The sequence below is a fragment of the Lampetra planeri genome, chromosome 6, assembly GCF_965212315.1.
Source record: "Lampetra planeri chromosome 6, kcLamPlan1.2.h2, whole genome shotgun sequence".
NCBI classification, from domain to species: Eukaryota; Metazoa; Chordata; class Hyperoartia; order Petromyzontiformes; family Petromyzontidae; genus Lampetra; species Lampetra planeri.
Genome location: NC_136112.1, coordinates 15,329,836 through 15,343,441, shown reverse-complemented (window position 1 = coordinate 15,343,441; position 13,606 = coordinate 15,329,836). Strand labels below are relative to the sequence as shown.

At 55.4% G+C, this 13,606-nt stretch overlaps 1 protein-coding gene across 2 annotated transcripts; it reads left to right on the top strand.

Moving 5' to 3' along the window:
- The first annotated feature begins 363 nt into the window (after positions 1-363).
- Positions 364-11,869, top strand: ENDOG (endonuclease G). 2 transcript variants are annotated; one of them, XM_078595675.1, is made up of 8 exons: positions 364-801; positions 2,334-2,506; positions 3,944-4,029; positions 5,170-5,342; positions 5,705-5,856; positions 6,805-6,914; positions 8,340-8,421; positions 9,986-11,869. In XM_078595675.1, exons 2-8 carry the CDS (start codon positions 2,342-2,344, stop codon positions 10,259-10,261), a joined length of 1,044 nt encoding a protein of 347 aa, XP_078451801.1. In that variant the 5' UTR covers positions 364-801; positions 2,334-2,341; the 3' UTR covers positions 10,262-11,869. The 2 variants fall into 2 exon arrangements, with proteins under 2 accessions (XP_078451801.1, XP_078451800.1); XM_078595674.1 differs by having other exon boundaries at positions 364-828.
- The last annotated feature ends 1,737 nt before the right edge of the window (positions 11,870-13,606 follow it).

The following is a 13,606-nucleotide window of genomic DNA, read 5'->3' as shown; positions in this document are numbered from 1 at the left end:
CCTTATAATGCACAACGCACCCGTTATAACACGCCCGTTACAACGCGTGCCGCTAGAACGCAGTTTCTGAGCGGTTTACGCCGAAACTACTTTCTTGCGTTGCACGGCTGAGCCGTACGATACAATACTCGGAATGATACAGTAACGAGGCGGCGTACCCTACGTTATCCGTCCCTGCATCTCACTGTGTGTGAGTAGTAGTACACTGTATCTCCACAATCGTTTCTCGTTACATTATTTATGGGGGAAATCGTTTTCGCTGAACGCGGAACTTTTCAGGAACGCAATCTACCTCGTTAAACGAGGACTCGCTGTGCACGCCCTCGGCGTGACGTCACGCACAAAGCGAACACGCCCTTTCGTGACGTCACGCCGGAAGTGGGTCAAGGTCGGCCCTGCCCCTCCTTGCGACCGCCTCCGTGTCATCGCCGACACAGCTCGTTACCTCGTTACCATCACCTCGTTACCACCACCTCGTTACTCACCATCACCTCGTTACCATCACCACAACTCATTACTCACCATCACCACCTCGTTACCACCACCACAACTCATTACCACCACCTCGTTACCATCACCTTCACCTCGTTACCACCGCCACCACCTCGTTACCATCACCTCGTTACCATCACCTCGTTACTCACCATCACCTCGTTACCATCACCACAACTCATTACTCACCATCACCACCTCGTTACCACCACCTCGTTACCATCACCTCGTTACCATCGCCTCGTTACCACCACGCATTATTAAACATCCGTAATTAAAGTGTATCTGTTAAGAAACCTCGCTGCTGCGGTACGCGGAGTTCGCGTACACGTGTGTGTGAGTACAGTGTGTGAGTACAGTACACGTGTGTGCGAGTACAGTACACGTGTGTGCGAGTACAGTACACGTGTGTGCGAGTACAGTATAAATACAGTACGCGCGTGTGAGTACAGTACGCGCGTGTTCACGTGTGGGGAGCGGTGGCGCTGTGGTTAGCGCGCCGCGCCGCGCACCCGGCCCCGCTCACGGTCAACACCGGCGACTCGGCACTGCGCCTGGCAGCGGCTGTGTAGACGTCACCGGTGGGGAGACAAAGGCGGCCGGGCGTGGTTTTGGCCACCCACCCCCTCGTGTGCCGTGCGGACCTTCATCGGTGCTGCTCGCTAACAGCCACTTGCCCCTCCAGTCTGTTACGGGGATCTTTGTTTTTCTTCGAGACGGAATGAATTGGAGTTAAACTGATTTTCTAGCGTGGCCAGTTCATGGACCACGAATTTAGACTTCTAATAATACATTCAACTTGTGACGCTTTGCCACACAGTATGAACTCTCCTTCGTAGAGAGAACCACTGAGGTTTGAGGAGGAACCACATAACTTTATTTTACTATTTCTTTTCCAGGTAAGCCCCACTGAGCTATACAGCTCGTTTTTAGAAGCGCCCTGTCCACACGTGATCGTTCAATGAAGTGGCTGATGTGGAAATGTATCGCAGCCAAAACACATTCCTGCGGAGGGAGCTGGTAGGAACGTTGGGTTGCTCGGTCAATGGCCAGGGTCAACGGCGGCGTGGTGTATTCCGCAAATATGGCCGACTGTGAGGGCGGGCACAAGCCGGCGTGAGTAGGTTAAACGTTGAGTTTTATAAGGGCACCACGGGGTGACCAGCCCCTCCCCACCCAGCCCCACCCCCCACCCAGCCCCACCCTCCCCACCCAGCCCCTCTCCACCCTCCCCTCCCCACCCAGCCCCTCCCCACCCTCCCCTCCCCACCCAGCCCCTCCGTCCCCACCCAGCCCCTCCCTGCACGACGGACACAATATTCCCCTGTGGGCTGGTGGAACCAGTGGGTTCCTACCAGTATAATCTAAGCACATGTTGAAAATGTGGAGGGAAAAACTAGAGGACCCGGAGAAAAATCTACGCGACTCCAAATATACAGCAGCAGGCGTCAGGGTCGGGATCGATCCCACGACCTCCTGTACACCAGGCGAGGTAGTCAACATCTCGCCACCACATGAATGGGACGGCAGCAGTCACACGGCGAGCCGGCGCTACCAACAATCTCCCAAAGCTCTGCGGTTCTCTATATATGAAGGTGGCTTCTGCCAATTAATGAGCGTTCACATGTGGGAGGAAACCAGAGCACCTGGAGAAATCCTACGTGTGCAAGGGGGCAACACTCTATCCCATGTAGCTCGGACAGGGGAGTCCACATCTGGCTCCTCAACGCTCAGCTCTGAGTATAAACAAGTACAAGAAGTTTAAGGGAGCGGTGGGGGGTTTCCAGCAGGGTGCAGGCGTTGATGGCACCGCCACCGTCTTCCGTGTGTGGAGGGAGCAGGTGCGGACATGATGCCCGGAGCCCTGAGGCGCTGGGCCAGGCTGGGCGGCACCGCGCTCTCCCTGGCGTTGGGCACTGGCCTCGGCACGTGGCTGGAGCGGCGGAGGCGGCGTACAGGGCACGGGAGTGCAGACGCGGACGCAGGGGCCCCGGGTACCACCGCCTCCCTCTGGGTAGGGGCCTTCGTCATGCACACACTCACACAGGGCGGCAGTGAGGCCTTGTGGGTAGGGGCCTCGTCACACACACAGGGCGGCAGTGAGGCCTTGTGGGTAGGGGCCTCGTCACACACACAGGGTGACAGTGAGGCCTTGTGGGTAGGGGTCTCGTCACACACACAGGGCGGCAGTGAGGCCTTGTGGGTAGGGGTCTCGTCACACACACAGGGCGGCAGTGAGGCCTTGTGGGTAGGGGTCTCGTCACACACACAGGGCGGCAGTGAGGCCTTGTGGGTAGGGGTCTCGTCACACACACAGGGCGGCAGTGGAGCAATACAAAACGAGATGGTGGAAGAGCAACGAGTCAATTAATTGAATCGTGGTGGTTAGTGGGGGGGGGGCTGAATCATGACGTTGATTGATAGATACGAGGGCAGCACAATACAAATTCAAGTTCCAAGTTGATTTTGTGTAACCAGGCGACGCCTCGAGAGACCAGGATAGAGTCGCATTCTGCAAGAGCGAAAGAAAGTTTTGACGACTAATCAAGTTTTCCCGTGTGACCAGGCATGCCGAATTGTCGCTGTCATCAGCAGCGCGACTGGCGCGGCTTTGCGGAGCGATCCCCGCGCACGTTGAACAATTGGGTGTGGACGCTTTTCGCCGACAGCTGCAGACAGCATTATCAGGCAGCAGGCAGAATTGTGGCACGTTTCTTTTATCACGTGACGGCTTTGTGCTGAATCAGAAAATGTATTGAGACTGCAGGAGGAATTCGATGAGCTGTGAAGCTCTTTTGCACAGATGCCGGGTGGAGGAGGGTGTACGACACACACTTTACTTTCGCGAAACTCACCCAAATATTGCCCACGAAAGCTTGCGTGTTTAAAGTCCAGCAACGAAGCAGGCAGAAATCGGAACAGAAATCGAAAATATTGCACCAACGAAAATGAAATGTTTACTACATTTTCTGTCGGCACAAATCGGCTTGGAAAAATTATTCTTAGCACGATCACAACATGAGGTTACAGAAACGTGAAATATACAGAGGCAGGCTATTGTACTGATCTGCAAATAGACGAGATGATACGTCAAGTACCATGTAGAGCAACATAGATAATTTGTGAAAACAAAGATCCCCCTGTAGCCTTGGACTGGCTTTTGGGGCAAGTGCTGTTAGCGAGCACCTATATAGGCTGGCACAGCACAAGAGGGGGTGGGTGGCCAGCACCACGCCCGGCCGCCTTTGTCTCCCCAGTGCCGATGTTTACACACTGCACCAGGTGCTCATTTAATGCCGAGTCGACCTAGGGGAGGCCCAGGACCGGTTCAGATATTCCACACCGAGCCGGTCGCGAGTGGAAATCGAACTCGGGTCGCTGGGGGGTTAGTGGCGCTAACCTCTGCGCCACCGCTCGCGTGTGTGTTTCTCCATGCCCGTGTGACCCCTAGGATGACCTCTGGCAGTGCCCGGTGCTCCCCGTGCCCAGCGTTCACGCGGCAACCATTGGCGTTGGTGGTGGGCAGCTGACGAGCCGGTGAGGCGACGAACGGTGTTATTATCCATCGTGTTGATGATCGCGCTTGGTCACCCAGAGAAGCCTTGTCAAGTCTCAAGACACTTTTTCGGGAGGCTTCTGCCAAGTTTTCGCAGTAGGGGGCGACGTGACATATCTACGTATGTATATGTTGAACTTTTTCCCCACCATACGTAGTCAACCGTGCCTAATCGGAGCTACCGCTGTATTATCCTAATTGAGCAAGTCGCAGTGCGGTTTCTGCAGCGTTGGGACGTTGTTTGGCCAATGCCGGCCACATTGTGTGCTGCTGTTTTTAGCTACTAAAGGAAACCCGGACAACCCGGAGGAATCCCGTGCAGAACAACAGGGGGAGAAGCTACAGACGCCACACAGAGAGGCACCCGAGTCAGGAATCAAACCCAGGCGGGCTGCTTGTGCTGCGAGGCGCGCGAGCGTCGCCGCTGCGGCGAGCGGGCAGCGTGGGCAGCGTGGGCAGCGTGGGCAGCGTGGGCAGCGTGGGGTCGTCGTGTGGAGCCCCCTCTGTCGATCCGCTGCTGGATGAGGGCCTCGCCATGCCGTGCAGGTTACGGGGGACCACTTAAGCAGACGTCACCGCGCTTGTCGGCGCAGGAGTGGTGAAGGCGGGTGGCCGTAGATGTCGGGGCGGAGTGCAGTCAGACGATGATGGCCTTTGCCGGACTGCCCTCTGCTGTAAGAAATAGGCCTGTGGCAGCCTACGGCACCGGTCACACGCACGGCGGTCGCCCATCCGAGCACTAAAATTTCGATTTAAATTTCGATTTAAAGCTTTCGTGACTGCAGGGATTCATCTTCTTGGTTATTTCGGTAAAGTCGCGTAGAAGGGAAATAATAAAAATAAAACATAATAAAAATACAATTCTCACGACGTTTCGGCCACAACGCAAGCAGCCGTCCTCAGCGCACGCGGTGTGTCGCACGCGGGTGTCCCAACGCAGGTGTCTAGTGCGGGTGTCGCACGCGGTGTATCGCACGCGGTGTGTCACACGCGGGTGTCTAATGCGGGTGTCGCACACGGTGAGTCCGTTACGGGGGTGTCGCGCGTGGGTTTCTCGCTCGGGGTGTCTCGTGCCGAGCGAGCGTCTCGTGTTCCGTGTGTCGCCGTGCGCGTGTCCCCAGCTCCGCGGGGGAGCTCTCCACGTATGGGCTGCCCGGCGTGGCCCAGCTGCGCTCCCGCACCGCCTACCTGGTGGCGTACGACGCGCGCACGCGCACGCCCGCCTGGGTGCTGGAGAAACTCGACTCGGCCGGCCTGCGGGGAGACGCCACGAGGCAGAACTGCGAGTTCCTCGGTGAGCGGGGGGAGTGGGCGGGGAGGGGGGGCGGTGATTGCGGTGGCTTGGAAGAGACTCGGCACTAACCCGGAGGCTTCTATGGCTTCAGCCCAGCCTCTGTCCTGACCCCAAAAGCCCTGATGCAAATCCTGCAGCCCTGTTCTGAACTCTGTAGTCCTGATCTGAATCCTGTAGCCCTGTCCTGAACCTTATAGCCTTGTCCCGAATTCTGTAGCCCTGTCCTGAACCTTATAGCCGTGACCCGAATCCTGTAGCTCTGTACTGACCCCTATAGTCCTGAGTCGAACCCCTCCAGCTATGCCCCTCGAGTTGGTTGTGAGCGGCGTGTCGAGCGGTGGAGCGTGGCGTGTGTCTGGCAGAGGACGAGAGTGTGCACGCATTTCACCGCGCCACCAACGGCGACTTCCGAGGCAGCGGCTACGACCGGGGACACATGGCGGCCGCGGCCAACCACAAGGCGTCGCGCGAGGCCATGCGGGACACCTTCCTGCTCACCAACATTGTGCCGCAGGTACACCGTTGGGGCGGGGGGGGGGGGAGTACGGTGAGTGTGACCGTGACGGGGTGATGTGGTGACGGTGATGGTATCGTGGTGATGCGGTGACCGTGATGGGGTGATGCATCTATGGGAACTTTTTGCGAGCATCGGTATATAGGTTTTACTCTTTCTGGCAATAAAACAGGTGTTAAGATGTTGGAAGAAAAAAAAAACCTTTTGCAAGTCGTCAAGTTTTCACTAACCACAGGTACTTGTTGCGAACATGCAAACAAACAAAAAATGCTCTGATAACACTGGTCAACACACTTTTTCTGGCATAAGGTATTCCAACGGGTTTAAGGTAATTTTGGGGTGCTGATTCCAAATCTGGCATCAGTTTTTGTCTATCACATCAGGTTTTTGAGATATCAAATATTGCATTTTCAATAAAAAACTGCAGAAGAAAAATATTAAATAAATGTTGATATCTACATAAAATTATATTATAAACACACTATCCTAAAAATACAGCACCATATTTTAACACTAAAGCAGTCACTGACTCGCAACAACTTGCAATCATAAATGACAGAGTTAATTTCGGGTAAAATCAATGAAAATGGGGTATGCCGATAGCATAAAAATGAGATGTGATAGAGCAAATCTGAGATCAGATTTGGAATCAGCGCCCTGAAATTAGTCTAGAACCGCTGCAAAAGTCCAGGCCAGAAAAAAATGTATTTTTTTTTGTTGACCAGCACAGTTAACACATAGCCAAACAACATCCCCGAATGCTGAAGAATCACACTGCAGGTCCCTCGATCGCGATTGCACAAAGGGGCAGCAAACATCGCCACCCGACTGCGAAAACTTGGCAGGACCCTCCCGGAAACGGGTCTTGAGACTCGGCGATAATTTGTTTGATAAGCGAGCGGAGTAGTATCAACGATGACAACTGCTCTCTGTGTGTGTGCGCTGCAGAACCCTCAGATGAACCAGAACGCGTGGAATGACCTGGAGCAGTACTGCCGTGGCCTCACCAAGCAGTACGCCCACGTCTACGTGTGCACCGGGCCTCTCTACCTGCCCAGGTGAGCACGGCGGCCTGGCCCCCGCACCGCGCACCACACGCTCGCCACCCGTACACACACTCACACATCGTACACACACACACACCGTACACACACCATACGCACACACACCATACACACACACACACCGTACACACACACCGTACACACACCGTACACACACACCATACACACACACACACCGTACACACACCGTACACACACCGTACCCACACACCGTACACACACCGTACACACACCGTACACACACCGTACACACACCGTACACACACACACTGTACACACACCGTACACACACACCGTACACACACCGTACACACACCGTACACACACCATACACACACCGTACACACACACACCGTACACACACCATACACACACACACACACCATACACACACCGTACACACACACCGTACACACACCGTACACACACCATACACACACCGTACACACCATACACACACCGTACACACACACCGTACACACACACACACCGTACACACACCATACACACACCGTACACACACCATACACACACCATACACACACACACCGTACACACACACCATACACACACACCATACACACACACACACGCCACACACACACTCACACCGTACACACTCACACCGTACACACACACACCATACACACTCACACCGTACACACTCACACCGTACACACACACACACCATACACACACCATACACACACACCACACACACAGCGTACACACACACCGTACACACACCATACACACACCGTACACACACACCACACACACAGCGTACACACACACCGTACACACACCGTGCACATATCATACACACACACCATACACACATCATACACACACACACATCATACACACACACAGCATACACACATCATACACACACACATCATACACACACACAGCATACACACATCATACACTCATCATACACACACACATCATACACACACACATCATACATACATCATACACACACCATACACACATCATACACACACACATCATACACACACACATCATACACACACACACATCATACACACACACCATACCTACACACACAACAACCGCCATTCGCCACGAAGTGGCGACGACCTCACCACGGCGCTTGTGCCAGACTATGTGCATTTTAAGGCCACGTGGTGGTGGCAGTGGTGGTGGCGCCAATGGTGGTGGCGGCGGTGGTGGTAGTGGCGGCGATGGTGGTAGCACTGGTGGTGGTAGTGGCGGTGGTGGTAGTGGCGGCGATGGTGGCGACGGTGATGGTGCCGGTGATGGTGCCGGTGGTGGTGGTGGCGGCGATGGTGGTAGCACTGGCGGCGATGGTGGTAGCACTGGTGGTGGTGGTGCCGTTGGTAGAGGTGGTGCCGGTGGTGGTGAGTGACGGCGGCTGTGTGCGGTGTGCAGGAGGGAGGCGGATGGCAAGACCTACGTGCGCTACGAGGTGATCGGGCCCAACACGGTGGCCGTGCCCACGCACCTGTTCAAGGTGCGATGGCCTCCCCCCTCCCCTGCACCTCCCAGCCGCCTCCGCAGGGAGAGCTCTACGAGCCGGGCGGTGGCGGAGACGCCGCCGCACGTGGTTGCCTGTGACCCAGCGCTGTGTGGAGACACCAGCGAGGGTTTACGGATGTTGTGAACCTACCAGCCCGTGGGCATTGACGAGGGGGAGCTGTAACGTGGCTCGCCACAAGCCGGTACGGCAAAATGTGGACGCCACGTGTTAATGGGATACAGTGTTTCCCCCTCGCACGTGTGGGTTTTCTCCACGTAGCTCTGCTTTCCTCCCACGTGTAAACATTCATCAATTGGCCGATAACATCTTACCATAGAGGACCATCGGGGAGCTTGGGCAATTGTTGGTAGCGCCGGCTTGTCGCATATCTGCTCGTGGAGGGAGGGGCCGCCTGTGTTTGTCCATAGCACAACAACTACAGAGGTCAGAGCATTGAGCCGCAGAGGTCGCAACCGGGTACCCGATACCCGTACCCTACCCGATACCCGGCTACCCGTACCCGGCCGGGTACGGGTAGCCGTTTGCGACCCTGGTGCGGCCGGGTACGGGTAGGCCGTGAGTCACTGGTGAGTCACCGTTTGTCACTCATTTCCCAACGTCTTGTCTCTTCTCACAATTCAAGTTCCTAGAATCAACCCACCCGCGCCTGCAACATGGCTTCATCCCAGAGGTCGCAATCAGGTACCCGATACCTGTACCCTACCCGTACCCGGCCGGGTACGGGTACGGGTACCCGTTTGCGACCCTGGTGCAGCCGGGTAGGGTAAGGAATCAAAACCCGTTTGCGACCTCTGTTGAGCCGGCACCGCTGAGAAACCTGGGTTTGAATCTGTGTCTCAGCCTCTGCCTGTGATTAAACCGGGTTCTGAAGTGGAGTGAGTTGATGCACTGAGCCCCAGGTCACCGGTGACTGCATAAACACTAAATCTTTATTTCAGTTTCGCCACTTCACTTTGTTGAATTTCAGCTCTTGAGAATTCAAAATACACGTTTGACCGTCACGTGACGAACATCGCTCTCTGTGGCAGAGCTGGTGGGAAAGTGCCGCCCCCTAATGTGCGGACCAGAGGTCACCGCAGGCGATCTCGGTGTTAGCTCTGTGGCATCTGCTTCCGAGGGCCCTTCTCGAACACACACGCTCAGGGGGTTGCACTGCTGCGCGAGATTTTCGGATGGATTCTTCGTCCCGTGACGCGACGCTGGGAGCACGAACGGGATACAGTTTAGACAAAATAAAATGGCTCAATGAGACTTGCTATTCAAAATAAACCACTTCTGCCCTCTCCTCCTCCTCTCTCTCTCCCCTGTCCTCTTCCTCCCTCTACCATCTCTCCTCTCCCTCACTCATCTCCCTTCTTCCTCTCTCGCCCCTTCTTCAGCTCTCAGCTCTCCCCCCTCTCCATATCGCCTCTATCTCTACCACCCCCCTCCCCTATCTTCCCCCCCTCTGTCCCCATCTCTTGGCTCTCTCCTCTTCTCCGTTCTCTTCCCTCTCGTCTTCCTCACCTCTGCCTCTCTCTGCTCTCTCCCCTCACAGTTGCTCATCCTGCAGAAGCACGCGGAGGGGGGCGACGTGGAGCTGCGCGCGTTCGTGATGCCCAACGAGCCGATCCCGAGCGGCGTGCCGCGCGAGCGCTTCCTGGTGCCGCTCGAGAGCCTGGAGCGGGCCTCGGGCCTCCTCTTCCAGCCCAACGTCGAGCGCCGGCTCAGGGGTGGCGCCAGGGTCATCTCCGTCCTGGGCCAGTCGGGACAGGGGCAGCTGGGCCAGGGGCAGCAGCTGCCCGCTCTGAAGCCGCCGCCCCCCAAGGCGTGAGGGTGGCGGGCGCCACGGAGTCTCTTCCCGGTTCCAAACGAAGCTCAGCTGGTCTCGCACGACGGTGGAGGCACCATTCTGGGAGCGTGGGAATTTCCACCGCTGGCCACCGCCCCCCCACCCTTCCACCGTTGGTGAACTGGGCAGGAGTAGACGCCAACTCGGTTGAGGATTTTCCATGGTGACCTTGCGTGCGACGTCGATGACGTGCGGGGAGGGAGGGAGGGAGATGGACGCAGCGCCCGGAGGGGAACGCACGCGTGTACGTCGAGACGACGCGAGGTCACGGGGTCGCCGGCCCACGTGCTGTACTGCCATCTGCTGGCCACCTCGCCGGGACGTTATCCCCCCGAGGGATGCACCAACTGTACTCCAGTTGAAATGTTCATGTTCTGATTCTGATAATAGTAATTGCAGCGCATCTTGCATCATAACGTCAGTACTTTCCCCCGCACCTCAACTCCGATTAGCGCGGTTGGCTACGTAGTTTAACGTACATACGGGGTGCTTCTTACATTCGTGACATTCGAGTTAAGAAGTGGTTCCGAGTTAAAATGACATAACAAGGCCTAACAAGGCCTTCTGAAGAAGAGGAGCTATTGTCGGCGGGACTTGGAAGATCGCAACCCGAAGCGGACTGCCCGACGGCCCTCGCCAGAGACTTCCAGTCGAGTGGAAATGGAAGCGAAGGCCCAGACATCGCCGTCCATGGACTTGAGCATCGCTCTGGGGATGAGGAGATCCAGGACCGTCAACCCAAGGGTTCTTTTTAACACGTAGTAGTCGTCCGTTTCCGCGACTGATATTATACATAATGAAGGTTGTTTTTGGGGTGAGATCGTGTAATTATGAACGTGCGTTCGAGAGTAAACCCACATTTACTGTTCCTATTGGAATGTGGGGGCGCAGTAGCTCCAGAATGTATACGGGGTGGCGGGGGTACGAGAGCAATCAGGGCCCTTAAATGTGATGATCTTGAATTCAATACGGATTCTAGCTGGCAGCGAGTGAGGCGGTGCACTAACAGGGATGTGCTCCGAATGAGGAGTGGCGGTGGGTCAGGACCCTAGCCGCTGCATTCTGAATGGACCGGAGTTGACTCGAGTGACGGGTTCGGCAAGCTGCCGCTCTTTAAGGACTGCGGTGCGGGTCTTGAAACTTGAAAAAAAATGGCTCTTGTTGTTTTGGTTGCCGACCCCTGACCATCGAAGCCCCAGTTCACCGTGGAAGTCCAGTTCACCGTGGAAGTCCAGTTCACCGTGGAAGTCCAGTTCACCGTGGAAGTCCAGTTTACCGTGGAAGTCCAGTTCACCATGGAAGTCCAGTTTACCGTGGAAGTGCACCACAGTGCAATGCGGCTCTTGAAATGTCTCGTTGCTTTAGTTACCGATCCCTGCACTAGTCGGTGTGCGAGGAGACACGAGCATGTCTGTTGGACTTCTTTCGCACCCCACGTAGCCAACCGTGCTGATGGGAGGTGCGGGGGGGAAGGACAACCAATCTCCTCGACTGCCTGTGAGCGGCGTACGTCGGGTGAAGCGCTCTACGTATAGCCGGCGAAGGAAGGTCTGTTTCGCGATCGAAAAATAAAATGTTTCCTTCCCGTCAGCCTCGCAGGCTTCTGAAGTAATCTCCTTCACCGAGCCGCAGCTTCCGTCACCCGACCTTCATAGCACAACCCCCACCGCTTCTCCTCCGAGCCCATCCTTGCGACTGCTCCTCACTGCCCCCATCACGACCAGGCCGATCCCAACCCGTACCACTACGCGTACCACCCCTCTTTAACCTCCCCCGCCAATTCTGCCACCATAACTGCACCACTTTTAACAACCCCAAATTTACAATCGCTGTAAAGCGCCTTCGAATAAGGCGCTTTATACATCTATACAATTCTAGATTTGAAGCTTTCGTGACTGCAAGGATTCATATTCTTAGGTTTTTTCGGTAAAGTCACGTAGGTAAAACATTTAAATTCCACCTGAAGACAGAAGCTTGTGTTGCCTCCGAAACGTCGTGATTTTTATTATTTTTATTTTATAAATTTTTTACCTACGTGACATCTATACAAGTTCATTCAACACCTTCAATCAATTATATCACAACCAACAATGCTCTTAGCCTATGTATACAAAGCATCGGACACTCCTGTACAGCTATGCTGGACGAGAGCCTCCGAAATGCATCGAAAACTCCAAAAAACTTGATTTGACCAGGTTCGGCCCACTGAGCTACGTAGCTCTTTTCAGAAGTGACTTGGCCACACATGAAAACTCAGCCAAGTGACTAATCACGTGGATATTTACTGCACGATTTTAAATGTGGAGGGGAAAAACCGGAGGACCTGGAGAACATGTTTACGCGACCACGGGGAGAGAGAGACGGGATGGATCCCACGACCTCCTGCCTACCTGGCGAGGTAGTTAACATCCCACCCCCGTGGCGCCTGCATTCTCGAAATGTACGTGACACGCACACGTCCCAGGACGACCAGCAGTTGGCCCGCGGGGATGCGAGGGCCTCGCCGGAACTGCAGTTCATGCCGATGGCTTAAGGTGGCCACTGGTGGGAAATTCGTGCCAAGACTCTTTCTCGATGGGCCACCCCCTCCCGTTCACCACGCGGACACTGGCATGCAGGAATCCATTTATTTTGCGTTTTAACAAAAAGAAATAAAAAAAAAGTTCTCAAAGTATTTTGTCGCAAACAAACGTCATTACGGCCACACAGACTCCAGGCACTGCCGCGTAACATCTCCAGCGGTGGGCGTCTTGGGCTGCGGAGGCATCCCCTGGGCGGAGACGTCCCAGGCGCGACTGCAGCGGTCAGCGTGGGGTGTGGAGAGGGTTGGCGTGGGTGGACAGGGCTTCATTCAATGCGACCCACCGGAATGCGCTGGCTTGAAATCACGGGCGGCAGCGTCTCCGTGCAGGAGACCACAGTCCCCCGGGTTGCACAGATGTCAAATCAACCGTGGGCCGCGGGGATTGTTCATCGTCGCGCGGAGCGTCCCCGTCACACAGCGATAGTGCGCGGGGCGAGTTACGAGCTTGTCGGCTGACGCTGGCCTTGTGCGATACGCGTGGCGCAAATACCGAATGTACTAAATTGGTATATTTAGTTTTGGTATATTTACCAATTGCGATGTCTTGGGCCACACCGTTGCATTGTAGAAGAACGTGGCCGGGCGTCTGCGCCGTTGTGACAGAGCCGTCGTGTTTCCCGATGGACAGACGGGACGCAAACTGCCGCTCACCACAAGGGCTCTGTCCATGGGCCAGCGTGGAAATTCGGTACTCGCTAGGTGGCAAATGTTGAGCAACACCGGTTTGCGTGAACGGCTACGAA